Source organism: Xiphophorus hellerii, chromosome 24, assembly GCF_003331165.1.
Source record: "Xiphophorus hellerii strain 12219 chromosome 24, Xiphophorus_hellerii-4.1, whole genome shotgun sequence".
Lineage (NCBI taxonomy): Eukaryota > Metazoa > Chordata > Actinopteri > Cyprinodontiformes > Poeciliidae > Xiphophorus > Xiphophorus hellerii.
Genome location: NC_045695.1, coordinates 16,677,766 through 16,700,992, shown reverse-complemented (window position 1 = coordinate 16,700,992; position 23,227 = coordinate 16,677,766). Strand labels below are relative to the sequence as shown.

The 23,227-nt window shown below is 41.9% G+C and overlaps 4 protein-coding genes and 1 long non-coding RNA gene across 5 annotated transcripts; 1 reads left to right on the top strand and 4 right to left on the bottom strand.

Moving 5' to 3' along the window:
* Positions 1 to 471: 471 nt before the first annotated feature.
* LOC116715693 (coagulation factor X-like) lies at positions 472 to 3,544 on the bottom strand. Its single transcript, XM_032556308.1, has 6 exons — positions 3,179 to 3,544; positions 2,196 to 2,318; positions 1,847 to 2,031; positions 1,658 to 1,775; positions 1,309 to 1,496; positions 472 to 1,229 (listed from the first exon to the last, which is right to left on the bottom strand). The coding sequence occupies exons 1-6, from the start codon at positions 3,246 to 3,248 to the stop codon at positions 810 to 812; spliced, it is 1,104 nt and encodes a 367-aa protein (XP_032412199.1). The 5' UTR covers positions 3,249 to 3,544; the 3' UTR covers positions 472 to 809.
* A 742-nt stretch (positions 3,545 to 4,286) lies between these two features.
* Positions 4,287 to 12,718, bottom strand: LOC116715505 (uncharacterized). Its single transcript, XM_032555916.1, has 17 exons — positions 12,536 to 12,718; positions 12,419 to 12,443; positions 12,182 to 12,295; positions 11,788 to 11,925; positions 11,606 to 11,721; positions 11,325 to 11,445; positions 10,286 to 10,889; positions 9,838 to 9,891; positions 8,147 to 8,361; positions 7,774 to 7,934; positions 7,647 to 7,671; positions 7,447 to 7,560; positions 6,914 to 7,045; positions 5,842 to 6,128; positions 5,629 to 5,746; positions 5,253 to 5,440; positions 4,287 to 5,087 (listed from the first exon to the last, which is right to left on the bottom strand). Exons 1-17 carry the CDS (start codon positions 12,716 to 12,718, stop codon positions 4,671 to 4,673), a joined length of 3,012 nt encoding a protein of 1,003 aa, XP_032411807.1. The 3' UTR covers positions 4,287 to 4,670.
* Positions 12,719 to 12,965: 247 nt separating this feature from the next.
* Positions 12,966 to 23,042, top strand: LOC116715744 (uncharacterized). The gene is made up of 3 exons (XR_004338236.1): positions 12,966 to 13,066; positions 17,418 to 17,539; positions 22,923 to 23,042. It is a non-coding gene; the product is annotated as an uncharacterized LOC116715744 (long non-coding RNA).
* On the bottom strand, positions 13,627 to 17,534 carry f7 (coagulation factor VII). The gene is made up of 8 exons (XM_032556297.1): positions 17,440 to 17,534; positions 16,296 to 16,459; positions 16,188 to 16,212; positions 15,808 to 15,921; positions 15,556 to 15,702; positions 15,029 to 15,138; positions 14,798 to 14,918; positions 13,627 to 14,714 (listed from the first exon to the last, which is right to left on the bottom strand). The coding sequence occupies exons 1-8, from the start codon at positions 17,510 to 17,512 to the stop codon at positions 14,113 to 14,115; spliced, it is 1,356 nt and encodes a 451-aa protein (XP_032412188.1). The 5' UTR covers positions 17,513 to 17,534; the 3' UTR covers positions 13,627 to 14,112.
* f7l (coagulation factor VII, like) lies at positions 18,438 to 23,163 on the bottom strand. The gene is made up of 8 exons (XM_032556299.1): positions 23,040 to 23,163; positions 21,929 to 22,095; positions 21,166 to 21,190; positions 20,986 to 21,099; positions 20,767 to 20,907; positions 20,552 to 20,640; positions 19,278 to 19,398; positions 18,438 to 19,204 (listed from the first exon to the last, which is right to left on the bottom strand). Exons 1-8 carry the CDS (start codon positions 23,125 to 23,127, stop codon positions 18,657 to 18,659), a joined length of 1,293 nt encoding a protein of 430 aa, XP_032412190.1. The 5' UTR covers positions 23,128 to 23,163; the 3' UTR covers positions 18,438 to 18,656.
* Between the last annotated feature and the right edge of the window lie 64 nt (positions 23,164 to 23,227).

Below are 23,227 nucleotides of genomic sequence, written 5' to 3'. Positions count from 1 at the left end.
ACATAGATCATACTTTATCACAAGATTAAGTCTAAATTTGACTAAATAACATTTTTATGCAGTGTTGGGCTAAATAAAACGTTAGCTGACCATAACACTAAAGCACTAATTATAAATATTAAATCCACAAACACTAAAGCACTAAACAATATTTAGCTGAAGCTAATGAGCTTCTTCAATGCAAATTATATCTTCCTTGAAAGACTACAACCTTCAAACACCAATTTAATTTTGACATTATAATTTACCCATAATGCCACTAAACATTGCATTTATATCCTGTTCTCTACTGAATTTTATTTTTGTTGATGTGTTTCTTAAAATAAGATCATGATTATACACATCTACCTACTTGAATAGTTAATAAACAGTCAATAACCAAACCTTCAACTCAAATGTCCAACTTTATTCAACTGAAAGTTTTCAAAACATCCAAAAAATTTATCATATTTGTAAAATATAAACAAAACAAGACAGTGTTTCTTACTTTTTGTTTCTATTATTCAAATCTTTATTTTGTTCACTGGATTATACAAAATACACAAAAACAGAAATTTTTTGACTAGACCAAACTTAACAGTGTTATTAGTTCTGGGAGCTTCTGTAAGATGTATTTGCTACAAATGCTTCAACTAAGAAGGTTTTACTTTTATTAGTCGGTTCCACAACGAAACCAAAACAACACTGAAAGCCCAGCAGCCTAAACTAGCAGCCCTGAGGGACTCCTCTCCATTGGGATGATGTATTACAGTAGAAAGCTTCCATGTATCTGAATTACAGAGGTACAGGAGTTGCTGGATGATTGCCGTCTACAGACGGAACCGTTTGACGGTGCCCTGGTGCCTCTTCGTCCTGATACCGCGCTTCTCTATCGGCGTCAGCTTCTTGATGCCCTCTTTGATCCAGCGGTTGAACTTAGACACTTGTGTGTAGATGCCAAACTTTCCTTTGCGGGTGTGACCTTTGCCCCAGCTCCTGATGCCGGTGATGAAGAAGGTGCCATGGTAACGTGTGACATGCGGGCCGCCGCTGTCGCCCTGAAAGGAATCTTCCCCCATTGAGTCGTAGCCGGCGCAAAACATTCGTAAGGAGATGCTGAGCGGCGTTGAGTCCATGCAGGTTTGCCAATCCACGTAGGGCACAGAGAGGCGTTGTAGGATGGCGGACGGCTGACCCTCACCGAGATATCCAAAACCGCTGACCAGCGCATCCGGCTGCCGCATCAGAACCTGGACAAACAAGACCAGATTCCTAATGTCTCAGAAAATACTAAATAATCTTTAGTCACTGACGCAGTAGAAGGTTTACCTTCTCCATGAAGTCCTGCTCCGGCAGGCAGGCTGGCAGGATGTACCTGGTGAACCTGATGGGCGTGGCCAGTTTTACCAGAGCAATGTCATTGGAGTAGGTCTGTGGGCTGTAACCATGGTGAGTGACGATGGCGTCCGCCACATGCAAGGCTTCATTACCACCACTGTGGGACGTGTTGGAGACACCTGGACGCAGATTACAATATTGGATTTATATGAGATATTCTGTAGTCCAAATTAAATCAAGATGTTTTGAACTGTTCACTTTATTCAAATCAGTTCTTGTATTTACATTGATAATTGACTGGAACCAGCATCAGAAGCTGCGTTTGGATTGTTGAACCTACCGAGCCTGACTTTGAGGTACCGGGTTTGGGCCACGCACTGAGCCGCAGTCAGGATGATGTACTCACTCACAATCGTTCCCCCACAGAATCCGATGCTGTCCTCGTTGATCAGGAGAGCCTTTGGGGACAGAACAACCTGAAGGAGTGGACATATGGACCAGAACTGTCCTGCCATTGCTGAGTGTCTACCTGCCATGGACATTGTCCTGGTGGACAGTCCTGTCCATTGATGGTCCCAGTCTGTGCTTCCCTGTCTGAGCTGATCTGACTGCTGCTGTTCCTCTGGCGGACATGTTGCTCCTCTGAGAAGCTTCTCTTCTCGGTTCTGTTCTGTCCCTGGACATCAGTGACGATGGCGCCGCATCTAAAAGTCTCTGAGTGAGTTTTAAGGACAGGAAACACCAGGTGGTTCAGTTACTAGAAGAACCACTCTGGTGCTGCTGTAATTCAACAACATTTGAAGGAACTCATGAATTTAGGAGAAATTCCTCTCCTTGTTGTTTGGGATCAGGGCTGTTGGTCTGAGAGCTTCTCTTACCGTTGGAGTTGCAGGATTGGTTGTTCTGTGCCAGGAAGTAACCGTCAGCACAGGCACATGCTACCTTTCCTCCAACAACATGGCAGAAATGTTCACAGCCACCGTTCTCACTGCCGCAAAGCCCTGGAAGACAAGGAGCAGAAATCCCAGTAAAACCAGCATCTTGAGAAGTTTTTGAAGACATTTAGATGAAAACTGAAGACTTGATCTGGATTATCTGCTAATTTTAACATCATCAGTTCCAGTTATTGGTTTCTTCATCTATGATAACATCGTTTTACCTCAATGATACCCACTGGGCAACACCTGTTTCCAGCGGTGGCCACACTTCCACTAATGTGCTAATAGTGTAGCTAAGTTTTGGTTTAGTGCTTTGCTAACTTTGAAAACAATTAGCATACTTGGCGTTCCCCTAAATTTTTCCAGCTATATTCTGAAGTTCTATTTTACTTGCCTGATTTTTAACCTTTCAGTTGAATAAATCTGTGTTAAAGTTTTGGTTATCGGCTTAAGAATTTCTCAATTAACTTTATTTCAAACAAGAAACATACAAGAGAACAAGATGTAGACAAATACAATATCATAGAGCATTATATCTGGCATTATTTAGCATTTTAAAGGCTAAAGGTTATAATCTGTACTTTAGGGTTAGCGCAGCTAACCTCTTAGTTAGCGGTGCTCACTGCATGTTTCTTTCACCCCCATAATCTGCAGTGATAAAATGTTTTCAGGTATTGATCAGTATCCTGTTGTGACACATTAACAAGTTTTCCCCTGTGAAACGAACCCCAGAACCAGAACCCATCTTTGAAACAAACCCCAGAACCAGAACCCATCTTTGAATATTTCTAGTGTTGGATGTGGAGAAACTCAAACACTCAAACCAACATTTATGCTTTTCCAGCTCTAGTTAACTCCAGCTGGTTAACCAACACAGAACATGACAAAGTGATTATGGCTAATGAATACGGTGGATCTCTCACCTTTATCTTGGCTGAACACCTGGAGGAAGGAACCTCCCAGGAGGCAGATGGCGAGCAGAAACACAGACATGATGTTTGACGGCTTCAACTCTGACTCAGCTGCTCACACTCAACAAACACACACCTACAGGAACCCATGTCACCTAATGTGGACACAGGTGAATAAATGGCTGGACTTTAACTCATCCTCAATCTGTTGACCTGACTATCCAGAGAAACATCAGTTCAACTGTTTCCTAAAGTACAACAGTGACTTAATTGCTCTATTTAGGTGTTTATTACCGCTGAGCTCTGAGTCACTTTGGAAATGTTGTGTCAACAGACTTCAGGTTGGTTCTGTAAAGAGATGCATGAAAAAAAGTTCTGCTCCTTCAACGGACTCTGTTCCTCTAAATCCGTAAAAACAAGCAGCAGCTTCGACCTCTGAACCCTCAACGTTCAGGTTGTTGTTGATTTCAGGTAAACACAGAGGGACTTCAAGATCAATAAATCAGAATTATTCACTGATCTGGACCCCAAAGCAGAACTGGTTCTGATGTGAGCAGATGGGGATCAAAAGTTAACTGTATTAATCTTCAGTGTTTATCCAAAAAATAAAACAGATCAATCTTAAATTAATAAACTTACAATCATCAAAAACTTTAATTTTTCAGTAAGGTAGCAGAAAAAAAGTAACATATTTACCAAATTCTGATTTACATTAATTTAAGATAGAAATATGTGACAGAAATCAACCTAAATTTAGTTATAATTTCTTTATTTCTAATTAAAAGCTTTATAAATATTTTCTACATCAATTCCAAATTGATTTAAATTCAAGCTATTTGAATTTAAATCTAATTCTGTGCATTAGAGCTAAAAAAATCATTTTACAATGTAAATTAAATGTAATTAAAGTTGTATTTTTTTTATTTTGTCATTTTATTTTGTAATATTGTTTTACAAGCAAAAGCTTGAATAAGTGAATAACTATAAACGACATTCAGTAAATATGCTTTAAATTTATGTAAAATTTGTATTTTTATTTAAATTTGTTGAATGTGTTTGCCTTTATTTTGTTGAAGATTAGCCAAAAACAGATGTTAAAGAATACAAGCAAACAGAAATGTAATTGTTTTCTATGTGTTTAATAATTCTGTCCAGCAAACCTTTACATCAGAATAGCAGGTTTTTAAGTTTGTGTGATGCTGAAACCTGGTCCCTAAAGAAAAGCTCAAGTTTACAAAAATACATTTCTGAGCAGTTCTTCAAGTGGAAAAAAGTAAATTAAACACTTATTTCTTTATTAAATGTCAAGTGTTTCTTCAACCTCAAATATTCAAATCAACAGTGCAGCTTAAACAAAACGGAAAATGAAGGGACACAAAGTATCAACCTTGAGGAACTCCATCTGTGTCACTTGATAAGGCATGTCGCTCTTTACAAACTGATCACCTGTTTGGCTAAAACATGGCCATTTTAAAGTGATTACATGATTACATTCTCAGCTAGCTTACAGGAACAGCCTCTTGATGGCGCCATGGTCTCTCCTTTGCCGGTTCTCTACTCTGGGCGTCAACTTCTTGATGCCTTCTCTGATCCAGTGGATGTATTTAGACACTTGCGTATAGACGCCGTATTTCCCTTTGCGTGCGCACCCTTCGCCCCAGCTCACGATGCCGGTGATGAAGTAGGTGTCATGGTAACGTGTGACATGCGGGCCGCCGCTGTCACCCTGGCAGGCATCCTTAGCGATTGTGTCGTAGCCGGCGCAAAACATGCGCATAGATATGCGCAACTGGGTGGATTCAATGCAGGTGAGCCGGTCCACGTAGGGCACGGAGAGGCGTTGTAGGATCGTAGACGCTTCTCGACCCTCACCAAGACGTCCAAAACCGCTGACCAGACCATCCCTCTGCCGCATCAGGACCTGCAACAGAACACAACACAAATCTTTGGTTTAGTTTAGCGAAACTTATCATCCAACAAAGCAATCAATATACAAATATCATCTGTTGCTTCCCTGATTTCTACATTCTGCTCTCATGTTATAGAAAACCCGATTAACCACAGCAGAAACTTTCATTATTCTTACATTTTCTGCAAAATCTGGTTGTGGTATGCAGGCCGGCAGGATGTATTTGTTGAACCTGATGGGCTTGGACAGTTTTACGAGTGCGATGTCGTTGTTGTAGGTTTCTGGGTTGTACTTGAAGTGGGAGACGATGGCGTCCACCTCGTGGGACATTTCCCAACCGGTTTGTTGAGTGGTGTTGTGTTCACCTGGAAACACGGAGATTGTAATGCGTCACTCACCTGGTCAAAGTCACGTTTCACTGCAATAACTAAAGATTTAAACTACAAGTATATTACATTTAAAGACTCTTGATGTTATATGATGCATGTAAAAGAAGCAGTATAAATATTTGGAAAGGTAAACAGGAAGTTCCAGTTTGACTGGTCGGACCTACCAACTTTGACTACAAAGTAACGTGATTGGTTCATGCAGTGAGCCGCAGTCAGGATGATGTACTCGGTCAGAATCGTTCCCCCACAGAACCCAATGTTGTCCTCATTGATCAGTAGAGCCTAGCAGGACACAACAAGCTCCAGTAATGGTATAGTTCTACCAGAATCTGTGACCAGAACATAACATTCAGATCATCACTTTGTTGTGTGACTACCTGCCATGGACATTCTCCTGCTGGACAGTCCTCTCCATCGACGATCCGAATAGTCCCCAACCTGCCAATGGTACCCGAACTCATCACATTTGGGATAGGAGCTGCGACCTGGCTGCTGATGTCTCTGGACCAGAACCGATCATCTGTATCAAGGATGTTCTTTTGCTCCGTAGAGTTTGCAGTGTTGTTCAGCTTGGGGGGTTTCACTTTTTCTATGTTCAGATCTCCAGACTCCACGAGCGACCGCCGGACCCTGTTGCTGACGAGGACGCCGCATTTAAAAGGCTCTGCAAGAGTTTGTTGGATGTTTAGAGCTCAGGAGGTCTGAACTGGTTCTGAGAAGATGCTTTGGTGTCTGAAGCTCTGGTTTGCTATATTGCTTCCAGAGATATTTCTATCATCATATGTTTGTGTCCACTGATCACATTCATTACTTTTTTACTGGTGGAGTGATGAAAACAACAACCTGCCAGTCCAGAAGCCAAATGCTTCCAGAACCAGTGTGGGATCATCGTCCTGTTGTTGACCTCAACTGTGTCTGGGTCTTAAAGATCATCATGTTCATTGGAGGTAAAGCTAAATAGAATGAAGGTCTGTCTCGTTGTGCCATCACTGGTGTTCATGAGTTCTAAGCCTCACCTTGGCACCATCATGTTGAAGGTCAAACCAGGCTTGAGCCATAATGGTTACTGGGTTGTTTCCCTGATCTTGGATCTGCTGTTGTTTAGAAAGGATTCTGAAAACTTCCCTATTATGTCTGGATGTACAATTATCCATTTTATATCTCTATTGAGGTTCTTGTTCATTCACTTATCTGTGGGTGTTGGTCAAACAGATGTGGTGCCATGGGGCTCATAAAACAAAATTAGGACTGTTTGTCCAATGGTTTATGGGAATTTACATTTTCTTGGAAGCTGTATTTTTAGCCGTCAAGAATTGGAATAAAATCCCCAATAAATCCAAACCTTTGCATCCCATTGTTGAATCTAAAGTTACTTGCAGTTGTATGTTGTTTGATCACTCGTCCAGATCTCCTGTGTTCAACCTGGATCATCACATGCGTTTTTCTTACCATTGGATTCACAGGACTTTCCATTTTGACCCAAGAAGTATCCATCAGCGCACGAGCACTCAACGTTTCTGTTGGCAACGCGGCAGAAATGATCACAGCCTCCGTTTTCATTTTCACAGAGCTTCGGGATAACTGAAAAGACACAGATACTACAGCAATTAAAGTATGTATGCGACACCACTGAAAACACTGTAGAGGGTTTGTTGGGACAATCGGTGGTGCAGTAACTCTGGAACAGAAAGAATACCGAACGGTGCCCCTGTTTATTTGTAAGAGTCAGGAACATGTGACCTTGGAAGTCTTTGAGGTCCAAGGTCTGCATCTTCTCAACACCTGATCAGGTTGAGTTTCAGCAGCAACAGCTTTTAAAATAACCTGATCTGCTTAGAAGACCAAGCGAAAGGATTCAGAGGACGTTGCCAAAGGGTTCCTCAAACCTCCTCAAGTCTTCATAGTAGCTGAAGACTGATGGATGGGCGTTCTGCTACTGTATCACCCAACTTTTACCGTTTGGATAGACTCTTCTGCTTTACCGATTTCACAGTTGAAGCCCTTGTATCCCTCCTGGCAGTAGCACTTGTAGCTTCCGATCGTATCCGTGCACTGACCGTCATTAGCACAGGGTTTGGACAGACAGGCGTCGCCATCTGCAGAAAGGACAAGCTCACTTCAGTTAGATGCCAGAATGCTAGAAGTCAGTTGGTTGGTTTGGGGTTCTGAAGAGGAACCTTACCCACATATACGGCCCAGAACTCATCCTGAAGAAAGACCAGCAGAATAAAATGGTTTAATACAGAATTATGAGAAGATTTCTGGCAGACTGTCTTTGCATTTTGATGAAAACGTCTTTAGATTCATACAGTTCTCTCTTTATCTTCAAAGATCTCTCGTGCTTCCTCCCAGCTGCAGCGTTCCTCATTGCACTCCCTCTCCATGTTGCCTTGTTTAAGTTCCTCCAGAAAGCTGTTGGCCCGTCTCAGCCTGGTCAGAACCTGCTTGGCCTCCCTGCCGTCCAGGAAAACTGGGGATAGGGAACAGAAACGGATCCATGGCGACCTGAGACTAGAAACTCTCCAGATGCTTCCCATGCAAACCTCAAAACATATTGTCCTGAGGTCAAGTGTCGCTAACTGTCGATCAACAACGTCCCCATTCCTTCACACACACTCCACCTTCCTCCCCACCACCCTCCTCTTCATCAGTCCTGACACCCATCTGTGGATCTCAACGTACCGTGAGCGGCCGTGAGGTGAAGCAGCAGCACGAGGCCCAGGGTCGGTGATAGAGTCCGAAACATGGTCCCGGTTGGAGAACCTTCTCTGTCCTGGTTTGGAGTAATGGAGTCTGACTGCAGCAGGCAGGCAGAGGGCAACGAACTGCCTGCGCTGGGGGAGGAAGGTTTGGTCTGGGCGGGCTTTATCTCAGGCTTCCTGCTCCAAATGTCAGACCTTCAGCACTCCGTTAGGGAAAACTGCAACTCCCACAGTGCTTTGCAGTAGAAACAGGGAAGCTTGTGGTTCTGGTGAAGTAATAAAGTAGTCTCTGTTCATTTTTAGAGAAAGCAACAAACTTTGTTAATCAGAATCCTGGTTTCAGTCCAGATTTTCTGCCTCTGTTGTTGGATTTTCCTGAAGGAGTGAAAGACAAGATTAGCTGTTTAATCTCATCCTTGGACTCGGCTATCAGTTTGTTCTGATTGTTCATTCATTATCAGCAAAAAGCTATTCCTGCGTCTGTCTCTTTAACACCCAGAGCCGATTCATTCAAACTTAAATAACTACGGTTATTAATGAATGATAAATACTGCATCACATAGATAAATGCACACATGAAAGGAAACAAAATAAATATTTAAAGTAATGTAATGATGAGCTTATTTCTCATAAAATAGTCTGAAATAAAAACGGTTAAAAATCAAAATAAAGTATGTTTACAAATGTCAGAAACATAAAACTTGATTAAATGAATAAAGAAAAACTTTAGTATATCTAAAATTAGTAGATAAATGAAATAAGCTTCCCATTAAAAGTATAAATATATTTATCTTGTTTTCATTTAATGGGAACTTTTATTTATTTGATGGGGCATTTTTTAACTATTTAATTATGAATATTTATTTTAAGACCAACCCAAAATTGACAAATTTAGCTTCCCATATTTTTAGTATTTATCTAGCTTTCATTGTTCATTACTGGTTAAAAGTATTTATTTCTGTATTTAATTTTGAATGACATGGCTGCCGTTACTTTAAGATCCTTTTCTCTGATTGGTCAGATTCTGGTTCAGGTGAGGAGATCCAGACCTGAAACTTTTTCCACAAATTATTGAAACATCAAAGTTTTTCCCTGAAGCGACTTCGGCTTCAGCCTGTTGTTGTGGCCCCATGCAGGTTAAAGTTAAACTCCCACCTCTGAGTTTACACCACAGAAGAAGAGCAGACTTCCAGTAAACACCGTCAGAGCTCTGACTCATCATGAACTTCACCATCTAGACTCGGTGAACCAGCCAATCAGCTGGAAGCTCCTGGAGGCTGGAGGACCAGAGTCCAGCCTGGGATCTGTTTACCCAGCAGAGCTGAACCATGCTGGTCCGTTTCTGTTACAGGAACTCATCAACTCTTGTTGCTCCTGAAGGAGCTGGAGTAACTGGATCGGGACTTTGTGGTGGATTCTCTGACTTTACTGTCCTTCAGCCAGAAAGTCTCTAACTTTCTCAGGCTCGCAAACTTCTCCCTTTGTCCTCCAACGTAACAATTGTCATTATATCCAAACACCTCAGTCTTAGTCTCACCTAACCACAAGTTAAGGTCTTGGTCCCTGAGTGTATTTCCGTTCTGTAATCTGACTTTTTATGTCGATTTAGAGTAATGGTTTCTTCCTTTGTGAGCGGCCATCCAGCCCAGGTTGGTACAGGACCGCTGTTACGCCCCCGACTCTCCAGGGCAGTCGTGGATCTCCGTAGGTGTGGGGTTCACCTGGCTGAGTGAGAGGAGTGACGGTGTGATGACGTATGGTTTGTGTGAACAGCAGGATTTCAAAACCTATTCAGTTCTGATGAGAAGATTGAGAAAGTAGCAATAAATAAATAAATAAATTTCAAGCAGGAAATTTATTAGACTTCAAGTGCTTACACAGGCATGATTGACAGCGCTAAGACTCGCCTCCTGGTTCTGATTGGTTGTTTCTAGTTAACACTAGGAGAGAGCAGAGGAGCTAGATAGTGACAGTTTAAACAAATATGTAATAAAATATTTTTATATCAAAGTTAAATACTACAGCTTTAAATCATAAGAATTTCAGAAATCAGAGATGTTTTCATTCCACGGTTTATTCGTTTACGATCCTGAGAACATTTTGAATCTTTGGCTGATTTTAAACTCTTGTTTGCTCCTGATGGACATCCAGAGTCGGTGTTTCCTTTATGGTTTCCTTCACCCAGTCTACAAACATGGCCACCTTGGTGTAGACCCCGTAATACCCCGGGTGAGAACAGCCCCGCCCCCAGGCGACCACGCCCGTCAGGAAGCTGGTGGAGCCGTATTCGGTGACCAGCGGACTGCCGTCGTTGCCTCGGCAACTCTCCTGGTTTCCATCCAGGTACCCGGCGCACAGCATGTTGTCGGTGAAGTTGAATTTGGCTTTCTGGGAGCACTGGGAGTTCTGGACGATGGGGACGTTCATCTTACGGAGGACGGGGGAGAGCGGGCGGCCCGAGGAGGCAACGGCGTTCCCCCCGGTGGTCCTCTTGCCCCAGCCGGACACGGTGTGGTATCGGACCGGCAGCAGCTCCCGTTCAGCAAAGTCTTTGGTGGGAAGGCAGACGGGGACGGCGTATTGGCTCAGAAAGACAGAGGCGTTGATCCGGACCAGGGCGATGTCGCTGTCGCCTGTTGCCTGGTTGTAGTTTTCATGCAGAATCACCACATTAACGTCAAATGTTTGCTCTGTGTCACCTTTCAGGTCCAGATTGTTTTCACCTGGTCAACAAAGACAGATTTTATTCTAAATCACAACTACGCTGAAAAACCCATCAAATTTTGAATCAGTTAAAAGTCTGAAGATTACAGAAGTGTTCAACTGCTAAAGCTTGGAAATAAATTCAAGATCAGAATCCAAATGGGAAAAGTTTCCCGTTTATTAAAACTAAACTAAAGCACCTTTATGCCTTTTTAAGAAGTCATAATCTGCCATCATTAAAATGAGAAACTTTCTCACCAAATTCAGGTTTTTTTCTTTTTAACAAGAAACTTTTTTGTTTTAATGAGAAATTAACTCTTGTGTTATAACGAGGTCCATGTTCCTGAATTTATTTCCAAGCTCTGGCAGTTTAACGCTTTTGTAGAAAATGACAAACATTATCCAGATAAAACATTTTTACAAAACTTTTTACAGGTGATTAAAGTTCAGACTACCTGCCACCACAACGAGCTGCTGGAGGTTCTTCCCATGAACGCAGTGGGCCGCGGTGATGACCCAGTCCGGTCGGACCAGAACTCCACCGCAGTGGCTGCTTCCATTCAGCTTAATCAGAACCTGTTGAAGAACATTAACAGATATGCATCGTCCCTCTAAAACCGTCTGGCTGATTGGAAGTTAGACTTTCCCACTAACAAACCAACCGATTGGTTTAAGAAGGACCTGAACATAGCAGCAGCCTGCAGGGGGCGCCACTGTGAGGTGCAGCAGTGTTTACCTGCCAGGGGCAGTCTCCATGGTTACAGTAGCTAGCTCCCACCAGCCTGACTTGATCCTGCATGGTCTGGTTGGGTCCGGTGGCTGGGGAGGCCACCCGGCCGCAGGGGAACGCCACTGAACACAATCACATCGTCAGCAAACATCCACCTAAACTAGAGGGCGCTGTAACCTTTCCTTCACCTTTAGGGACGCATTTCTTTCCATTGTCTGCCAGCTGGTACCCGTCAGCACAGAAACATTTACGTCTCGCTCCAGAACTGTTGCAGAAATGCTCACAGTGTCCGTTCTGGTACAGGCAACCCAGCGAGTCTTCAAAAACTGGAAATAAGAGCTTGTGCAGCAGAGGAGCTGTTTTCTCCACATTTACACATCTAAAATAACCAGTTATACAAATGAGCTCAGTTTTACTTTAGTAAAAATACATTGTACCTGAGTTAGATGGCTACTCTACCCATCTCTGATCAATCACTGAAGGTCAGCTGGATGACCTCTTGGCGTTTACAAATGTAATTTAACATGAATATAGGAAAAACACCAGAAACATCTACAGATATTAAAATAAATGCAGTGCTACCTGTCTGACAGTAGCGTCCCTCATATCCCTCCGGACACTGACATTCGTAGCTGGCTCCCATATAGATGCACGTCCCGTTGTTAAAGCACGGGTTCACCAGGCAGGGGTCCCGTTCTGACGGAACAGATTGTAATAAATGTAGGGGCCAAATTAATGAAGGTTGACTTCAGTTTCAGCAGATTTATTGGACCCTAACGGACAATGTATCAGTCAGGGTGAGCGCTGTAAGATGCTTACTTTCATAGGTTTTCCAGAAGTCCCTCTGAAACCGAACAGAAGAGTTTGTCAGTGATTTTATTCTCCGGACACCAGCGGGTGCAGCAGAGATCCAGACCTTGGTGACGAGCTGCTCACCGTCTGCTGGTCGTCCTCGAAGACTTCCCGCGCCTCCTCGTAGTCGCAGATCTCCTCGATGCATTCCCTCTCCAGGTTTCCCTGCTTCAGCTCCTCCAGGAAGCCGCTGTTCGCTCTCCTCCATCTGCGCAGCACCGAGGCGGCTTCATGTTTCTCTACAAACACTGCAGACGGTGCATCCATTCGTCTGTTACTCACCTTCACAGCGTTTTTAGGATTACTCTTTAATTAATGCATGAACACAGTAGAAGCTTCTAAAGTTACCTGGTAGATTCTGCTGTGTATTTAATCAACTTCTGGGATTAAATCTTAAAACAAGCCATTCAGGTGTGTTTCTAAAAGCGTAAGTCTGAGTTAATGGATGTTTTGTCTGACCTTCAGCAGCGTGGACGGCCCAGAGCAGAGCAGAAACCAGGCAGAAGCTCCTCAGCAGCATGTCTGCAGTGTTGAACGTGGCAGAGAAAATCAGGACTGAGATCAGACGCCGTTCAGCTCTGGAGCCTCAATCTGCTCTGCAAACAAAGATCCATGGTACTTTGGACGCTTTTCACTCACTGTACACAAGCAGTATGAAAAAGTACTTCACAGTTACTGCAGAAGTACGACTACTGAAGATGGATTAGCTAGAAAATGAAAACTTTAAGTGGAACTGTTCGTTACTAAAGCTTTCATCATAAGAAAATCACAATCAAAACTTTAACAGTATCTGGATAAAATGAACAAATCTTACAGGGTTTCTACAATAAATTACAGTAAATATGCAACATATTTAATATTTATTGTTAAAAATCCACAAAATGTCTTTTTATTGAGTGGACTTCATTTTATTGCTATGCCTCTAATTGTCCACTAGGTGTCAGTAAATGTTGCTGAACACAGATGGACTCAGATTTACCTGGGCACAGGATGCAGGAGACACTAAGTTTATTAAATAGATTTATTTTCATTTGTCTCTTATTTGTGTTGATTCAAACATCTGCTGTGAATTTCACATTTAACAGATTATTAGAAATAGATGTGGTGAGAGAAATGTTCTAAACATTTTATTTTCCTTCTTCCAGCTGTGAAAGAATTAAAAATTAAACCACAAATTATAGAATATTTTCTTTATTAACTCATTTAAACAAATGAATGACATAAAGCAAGCTAAATATCTAGCTTGCTAATTAAATAGTAAGCTAAATACTTCTGTTACCAAGCTAAATATTCAATTAGCAAACTAAATATTTAGTTAGCAATCAAAATATTTAGTTGTCCTGCTAAATATTTCAACAAGCTGAACATTAGATTAAACAAATATTTTGTTAACTAAATATTTGGATACAACCTAAAAAATGTGATAGTTAAATAGTTAGCAAGCTAACTGTAGAACTAAATGCAAACATTTAGTTTACAAAATAAATATTTTAAATTTGGCTTGCTGGTTACATAGGAGCTAAATATTTTTGCTTCCTTATATATATTTTAACCTCCATTTTATTATTGCTGTTAATTTAAGTTAAGTTTGCATGTGGCACCTGTAGACAGGAAGTCACTTTTTCAGTTTACTCTCCATCTGTTTGGATAAATGATTCAGGTTACTGTACAGGTACAGTGGCAGAGCTAGGGACAGTTTCTGTGGTGTTTCCACTCTGCGCTGGTGTTGCTGTTCGGTTCTGGATCCACTCCAGGTAGTTGGACACTCGGGTGTAGATGCCGTAGTTGCCTGGTCGGGCGCAGCCCTTCCCCCAGCTGACGATCCCTAGCAGGAAGTTCGTCTTCTTGAACTTCGTCACCAACGGGCCGCCGCTGTCGCCTTTACACGAGTCCATCCGACCGTCCCAGTACCCGGCACAGAACATGTTCTCGGTGAGCAGCACGCCGCTCTGCTCCATGCAGGTCTGCTTCCGGATGCGGGGCACCTTGGTACGCCTGAGCACGTCGGAGGTGGGCCCGTTCTCGCCCCGCCTGCCCCAGCCGCTCACCGTGTGCAGGTCCACCGCCCAGAGGTCACGTTCAGCCAGCGGCCGAGTCGGCAGGCAGATCGGGACCGCGTACGGCGAGTAAACTATGGGAGACGCTAAGCGTAGGAGGCCGATGTCGTTGTCAACGGTACTGGTCACGTAATTCTCATGCATGATGATCTCTACAACTTGGATGACCTGTTCAGTGGACTCGTTGACCAAGATGTCGTGTTCACCTGGAAGACAGAGCAGGAACCAGTTCTGACTGGTCTCTACTGGTATAGATGGTCTTTTTGTTGTTGGAAGGAGGGATTCGTACCTGCAACCACTTTCAGGAACTGTGGGTTGGTGTTCTCCAGGCAGTGAGATGCTGTGAGGATCCATGTCGGTTTGTAAATCACTCCTCCACAGAAACCTTTGCCTTTGTACGTCAGCAAAACCTTTAAGGAAGGATTAAACACAGATTTCCATGAAAACATCCATTCCTCCTCTTCAGACTTGGCAGGTTTAGTTTCGTCTCTCACTGTAACTCTAAAGTCTGTCTACCTACCATCCAGGGGCATTCACCTTTCGGACATTCGGTTCCCCCCACAATCCTCAGCAGATGCATGTCTTTGGTTACTTTCTGTAGGACGGGGACCGTGCCGCACGCTATTGGTGCTGAAACAACCATTTGATTGGACAGTTGATTACCAGGGCTGATCTATGACTAAATAATAGCTCAACAACTAAATTTAAACATCTTGAGTGTTAATTGGCTACCAAATAATTACCAGGTTCCTTTTAAAGAAGTGGTGACCCACAGGGATAAAATAAGGTTTTTACTCTGTCTGCACCGATTCAATCAGTCAAAGATGTACATAGAATTAATTATATATGATAAATATATTCAGTCCTCTTAATGTTGCAAACAAAAGAAAATTAATATGTGAAAAAATCTTTTTTGTTTGTAAATGAAAGTTGGTGTAGGTAGCTTAAAATCCACTTTTATATTTATTAAAATCTCAAATGATTATTGTTTTACTAAAATATTCAGTCAGAATGAAAGTTTGCAAATGATCAAACGTTGCAGTAAACCTTTAGAGATGCAGCTCCGTCCATCTGTGTCCAGTTTGTGACCATCAGCACATGAACATGCTAGCCTTCGTCCAAACGCGTCTTCATCGCAGAAATGATCACAGCCTCCGTTCTCCAGCAGACAACTGTCCGACTCCGTCTGCTGCTCTGGAAACAGAAATATTAACACATAGTAACTGAAGTTATTTGAAAAAGACAGGAGATTAAAACACTGGTAGTTTCTTCCATGATAAAATGTCTTTTCTTGCTCACCGAACTCACAGTTGAGTCCCATGAACTGAGGAAGACATAAGCAGGTGTAGGACTCTTCGTTATTGATGCAGGTCCCTCCGTTCTGACAGGGACCCGGCGTACATCTGTCAGGGACTTGGACAGAAACGCAGCGTTATTATTCAACAGAAATGTCCCATAACATTACGGTTGATAACTTTTAATCCAACCCCAAGTGTTCAGAAATAATCAGCAGATTATAAACGGTCAGCAGTTGTCATACAAAGGTGAAACCAAAACAGAAATATTTCTTAAAACCCTCCAAACACACAGGAAGCTCTAGTGGATGTACTGTTCTCCACCCTGACTCTCTCACCAGAGGTCAGACGTTTTTCAGTTTGTGTTGGATAATCGTTACTTACTGGAGTACCGTTTCCAGAACTCGTTCTGAGGAAAAGACAAAAACCAACAAGACTTTAGCCTCTTGCTCTATGAGTTAAAACCCTCACAGTGTCTGCGACGTTACGCACCGTCATCTCGTCGTGCTCAAACACCTCTCTGGCCTCCTCGAAGCTACATTTCTCCTCCAAACACTCCCTCTCCAGATTTCCCACTTTCAGCTCCTCAAACCAGCCGGAGTTGAACCGGCGAGTCCGGACCAGGACGCCGTTGGCCTGCTGTCGCTCCAGAAAGACTGGAGCACAAAGGAGCATAAATCATCTGTCTACACTAGAAAACATCAGTTCACCAGTTGAGGTGGATATTAGTGAAGGTGCAGTTGATAAACGTTTTGCTTTGGTACAAAAACACATCTTGTAATTTCCTCTCAGTTTCATTTGGAGACCCTCATCAGGGTCTACTACCTGCTCTTGTTTACAGGTAGAAGCCATTCCTGATTGGATGAATCTGTGCTCGTTCCTTAGCTCATTATCATAAACGTCACCATCAGGTAGATGTTTGGCTAATTGTTTCATTGGTCCAAGCTTTATGGAAATCATTAAAAATCAACACTTTCATGCTCAATAAGACTTTGAGCTTCTGAAAGACGTCTTGTGCTGCCTGCATAGTGGTGAGGGCTTTGACTAGCCCATGCTTGTCTATTTGTGAGAGAAGGTGATGAATCAAACATAACCAGGGGAAACCACGTTGCTCCATTTCAGCGCTGATATCCACAGACTCTCTGCAGACTCTGTTTGTTTGCCATACAGTTCCCTGAGTTTGATTACTGGAAATATTCTCGTGATAAACTGCATGAGACTCCAGCCTCCACCGCCGCTGGTCTTACCTCTAGAAGATGAAGCTTGTCTGGTTGTCAGTGAAATTTAACTCAGTTAGCGCCTTTGAGCAAATCTGCTCACTTTATACTGTCTTCTTTCCAGAAGCAAAAGTAGAGAAGGACGATTTAAGATCCAGAGGTTCATTGATGCTTTGGTAGCTTGTCTTTCTATTGCTAGGAGACCCAGCAGGTTTTGGTCATTCTGAACATTTGAAGGGTTTTTGTCACCAGTGGATTGTTGGGTGAGGCAATCAGAATGTGACAGTAAAACGTCAGTAGATGCTAGCCTTGCAGGCAGCTAGCTTGTTGTTAACACAAACTATTAAAGGTTTAGCTCAGCGTCACATCCTTCTGCTAAACCATGAATAACTTACAGGTTCAGTCTGGATCTTCCTCACCTGAAGCTGACTGGGAGTCCTGGAGGATGAAGACGAAGATGACGAAGACCCTGAGTAACATGGTTGATTTCATCAGAACGCTACCATCGCTCTTCTAAAGGTACAAAGTCTTTAACTCTCCCTCTCACCACTAGTCTGTAGTTTGTCACATGGAGAAACCCTGGGTGATGAAACACTGGCTGATCAATGCCCTCAGGTTCAGCAACTTCTACTAACCAAATTCAGAAAATATTTCCCTCCTGGCCCTGATATAAACATCAGAACCTTTATTTAATAAGCTGTGAGTGAAATCAAACTAAAACTTCACCTGCTGGCAGAAGAAACCAAAACACTGAATGAAGAAGGGAGAAAAGATGCATGAAAGCCATAAAAACACCTCAAGTTACTCTTTCCTCCCTTCAAAACAAACATTTATGTAACAGTTCACCTTTGGTTCAGTTGGACCTGAGGTTCCTAACAGGAGCCCTGGAGCTCCCTCTAGTGGTACTAAACATAAACCGGGTCAAACAAGAGACATGAAAAGATTAAATAACAAGAAATACTGTGTAAAAAACATTAAATATGTGATTTTAACTTTTTTAAAAAACAAATTGGCTACTTGATTTCTAACAGACCTCACAAATAAATGCATCAGAGCTGTTTGTTAGCAGGTGGGAAAGCGAAGTAGGAAGGGACGATCTGTTAATGTTCTGGTAAATCCTTGGGTATGGACTGGTCATTTGGTTTAGTCAAAGTCTGAGATATAATCTGTTAGAGTAAATGTTACACTAAGGTCAAACTTTGTTAAACTTTTGAGGAAAAAACTGATCAGCAAGAAACCCGTTAGCTTAAAGCTAACGTCAGTTTTTTCCTGCCAGTTTGCCAACAAGCTAACGACGCTAACAGGCTAACTTGCTTCTTTAAACTAAGTTTAAAGGATTTGTGGTGGACGTCTCTCCCACCTGGATGAAAACTAGTTCATTGATGCTTCATGAAGTTATGTAGAAAGAAAAACGCAGTTTTTCCTGATTATTTATGTTTATTACATATAAATGACAGATTATGAGTCTCTGGAACATTAACACAGATTTCCCTCCCTCCTGTCCAGATGTCAACCCACAGATGTAATTTCAGACATTCAAGCTAAACCTGAGCTTGTCTTTGGGTTAATGTAACTACCTTTCTACAGATATTTCTACTTTCCTAACCCTGTTGAACCCGTCGCTGCGTTGGCCGTTTCAGCCGGTAGCCATCACAGTTTCGATCCAGTCCAGGAAGTTGGTGACTTTGGCGTAGACGCCGTACATGTTCTCCTTGGCGCAGCCCTTCCCCCAGCTCACCACGCCCGACAGGAACCAGGTCTTCCTGTACTTCGCCACCAGCGGGCCGCCGCTGTCGCCTTCGCAGGCGTCCTGCCCGCCCCGCCGGTGCCCCGCGCAGAACATGTTCTTGGTGATGTTGAGCTGGGTGTGGAGGCGGCACTCCTGCAGCGGCACCCTGGGCAGCACCAGCCACTGCAGGTAGCGGGCAATGGGGCCGGCCTCCACCAGGCGGCCCCATCCGGACACGGTGGCCTGGCGGACGTTGTACAGCGTCCAGGCGAAGGTGCTGTTCCGAGCCGGGAGGCAGATGGGAATGACGTGGAGGCCCAGTTTGACCGGGCGGTGCAGCTTCAGCAGGGCCAGGTCGCTGTCGGTGGTCAGGGGGTCGTAGTCCGGGTGGATGGTGATGTTCAGCACTCGCTGACGCTGCTCCGTCTTCTCTGGTCTCTCCAGGTCATGTTTGCCTGGCAGCGACCAGCATTCAGGTTAAATATGGTCAGGAGACGCTGTGAGTTTGACCTTGAAGAGTGACCTCACCTACGTAGATGTGGAGGATGGCAGAAGGTTTGCGCCAGACGCAGTGCGCTGCGGTTAGAATCCACACGTCTGACAGGATGATGGCGCCGCAGCTGAACCTGTTGTGTTCGTACAACGCAACCTGGAACAAACATGAACGACCTTGACCCGACCTCTGAAGACCTGAGTGATGGTGGCCCCGGATTCTTCAAATCTAACAAAATTAGTGTCAAACGTTTGGGCAGCAAAAACTTTTGTTTGTGCTGCTTTACTTTGAAGATATTGACGATGACCTCTGATGACCTCTGGTGACCTCTGGAAATGTTTTTGTTAAAGTCTTTAAAATAAAAGCAGCACAAATGTTTTATTTGTTAGATTTGAAGAAAGACCAACTTCAGTCAGGTGACTTTGAAAATTTTTTTTACTTTAATGTTAAAGTTTGTTTTTCTGTAAGTAAGGCAGCAGACTGAACCTTTTTATGTTTAGGATCTTTATTGATATTCAGATTTAATTTTAAAAACAAAACTAAATTTTTTTAATTTAGTGAGTTTTTAAATTGAAAGTCTGAAGCCTTTTTTGTTTATTGATATACAATATCATATAATTTAGATTTATTGTTGAGCAGGTCAAATTTGTTTTAAAAAATCACAAACCAATTTTTTGCATTTTTAATTTATTGAATTTTAATTTAGTTTGTCTTTTAATAAGGAAACAAATCGAAAATTGTTTTATGTTTCGGATCTTTAATGATATTCAGACTTTATAAAAAGTGTATGTATTATTGTGCAGGTAATTTAAAAATAAAATTATTTTTTTTTGCATTTTTAATTTATTGAATTTGGACAATTTTCTTTAAATAAATGTCCAAAGTCTATTTTAGGATCATTAATGTTAAACAGGTTTCATTAAAATTTTGTTCGTTCTTAACCAAGTTAAACAAAAATATTTAACAAATTTTTGCCTTTTTTATTTATTAAATGTTGAAATAGTTTTTATTTTCATTAAGCAACAAATTGAAGCTCGTTTTATGTTATGGATCTTTAATGATATTAATTTAAAAATGTTTGTTGTTGAGCAGATGAAACAAAAAAAATTACAATTTTACATTTTTTAATTGATAAAATTTGTAATAGTTTTGTGTTTAATAAGGAAACAATCTGAAACCTGTTTCATGGTTTGGATCTTTAGTTATTTACAGATTTTATTAAAATTTGTTTATTGTTCACAGTAAACAAATTTTTAATGTGATGAATTTTGACATGAAATGTTTTGGACCCGGCTGGTGTTGGACTCACCTGCCATGGACAGTGACCTTTGGGGCAGGCCTGCCCTCTAACAACCCGGGGGGCAAAATTGACCAGCGGTCTTCCACAGACGACTGGATCTGAACCAGCATAGAGAAAGGTCAAAGGTCAGTCTTACTTCCTGAGTCTGGAGAATCACAGGCGTTGCGGTTCTGTTGGGAAGCGGACAGAACCCACAGGAAGAAAACCCGGTGATCCGCTCTGACCTTTGGGCAGACAGGTGCTGTTGTCCTGGTCCAGACCGTATCCCGGAGCGCAGAAACAGAACCGCGAGCGATCCGGATTCTCTCTGCAGAAATGCTCGCATCCTCCGTTTCTATAGCGACACCTGGTTGAGGTCGTTCGGACTGCGAACGGACGGAAACAGAACATCACCCACATCCTGGACCCGGACCGTCAGGAGCGAGTTCTCAGCAGGTTCCTACCTTTGTCACATTTGGACCCATGGAAACCGGCGGCACATTTACAGGTGAAGGTGTTGAGGTGGCGGGTGCAGGTCGCCCCGTTCTGACAGGGAGACGACAGGCAGAGGTTCGGCGCTGGAAACCAAAACACATCCGTGAGGCCCGGTTCTCACAGGAGGCGGGAAATGTTCGGGTCAGTACCTGTGTAGGTCCTCCAGAAGTTTTCCTGCACAGAGAAAAGCAGGCAGTGAAACCAGAGACGGACCAGGAACTCAGCTAAAGTTAAATTAAAGTACTTTGAATATTTTTGACTTTAGCCAAGAATATTTGTAGAAATTTTCTGCCAATTTGGGCAAATTCTAGATCAGGGGGTCCAAACTTTATGGCAAGGGAAACAAACTTTTTACTAATATTTTTATTAGAATTGCACAAACAATTTTATTATTTATTTTTACTTGCTAATAAACCAACTAACACATAATATCTTAATAAAACAAGTGAAGCTGTCAGATTTCTGCAGGTTTGCCAAATTAATAACAAATCACCAAATTCTGTCCTAATTTTTTATCTTTTTCTGGATTTTTCTCCCAATAAGAGCAGCTTGTGTTTCACTCTTCACGTTTATTACCAATACATTAAATTCAAAGCCAAGCCCTGTATGAATACTTTGTACATTACAGTTTCTATTTTATTTTGAATAGAAACTGCATCAGTGAGAATTTCACCAACATTAAATGGATTGAAGCAGCAAATTCAGCTTTTCTTGATCTGTGATCAATTCAAGGGCCACAAATGGCCCCCGAACCGCGTTTTGATGTAACGAAAACCTTTAAGAGAAATTTATTGGAGTGAAAGTTTTAAGTTTTTCCAAAAAATGTCATTCAGGTAAAGTACATATTCTGAAAAACAGTACTTAAGTAAGTTTACTTCTTTACTGAAAGACTCAGACGGCGGTGAGACTCACCAGCTGCTGCGCCTGCGGGAAGATCTCTCTGGCCTCCTCGTAGGAACATTTCTCCTCGTAACATTCCCGCTCCAGGTTTCCGTTCCTCAGCTCCTCCAGGAAAGAGTTGGCCCTTCGAGTTCGCTGCAGGAAACCAGTGGCTTCATGTCGGGACACAAACGTTCCTCCTGCAGCCAAACAACCAAACGGCTGCTGGACTCAAACTGGAACCATGTGACCGGCAGAAACTAGTCACATTCACTCGAGTAACTTTTTTTTTTTAAATCGTACTTTAGGAGTATTTTTACCACTCTAATTTTAATTATTTTATTATAAAGTGTTTCTACTTTTACTGGAGTAAAATTTCTTCCCACTGAATGGAAAACAAATGTTTTAACCAAAAATTCACCAGAAACAGAAACTTTCTGTTAAAGTTTCATAAGTTTTTTATTGAAAGAAACTGATCTGGAAACATTTTCATTTTCTTTCTGATTTTGTTATTTTTTGTTACTAATATTAATTATTGTCATTTTTGTTCTTAAAATACCAAAATGTCCACTTATTTAAATTTTTGTCCATCTGATAATCTATTTTTTAAAATATGAAATGATTGAAATTTGAGTTTTTACCAAAAACTTTTTTACTTTTACTTGAGTAAAAATATTAGTTTATCTTAGTTAAGTATAATTTTTGGATTCTCTGATATTTTCCACAAATTTCTTGAAGTTCCTGAAAGAAAATCTGTTTTCATAACCAGCCATAAATATAAAAACAAGATTCATTAACACAACAAGTACTAAAATTTAAATACTAGAGGGAAAAAGTAAAACTTTCTGTTAATTGATTTTTATTTAAAATCTGATTAAAATATTTAATACTCATTTTTATTGATTTAACTTGTTTACAGCAGAACAATCTGGCAGAATATTTCATTAGATTATAAATAAAACTCTTTTGGTCAAAATATAGTTACGTTTGTATTAAAACTGTTTAGTTTTTTCTCTGTGTTTTACAGTCTGGAGCAGAGTGGAGCTGCAGTTCATCAGAACCGAGCCGTTGGATCCTGACCAACTCTACCAGAGCAACAATAAGATGAAGAGGAGCAGAAGGAAGAAGAAGGAGCAGGACTGACCTCCTGGGGTCCCAGTGCATGCTGGGAGAGCGGCGGTTATGAGGAGGAAGAAGAAGACGCTCTTCGTTTGTCTGCTGATGGACGCCATGCTTGTTTTAAACTGATCAAAGTTCACAGAGAAACAAACAAAAACCCCGACAGAAAAACACGTCAGATTAAAGCTCAGCCTTCTTCTGCTTTCAGGGCAA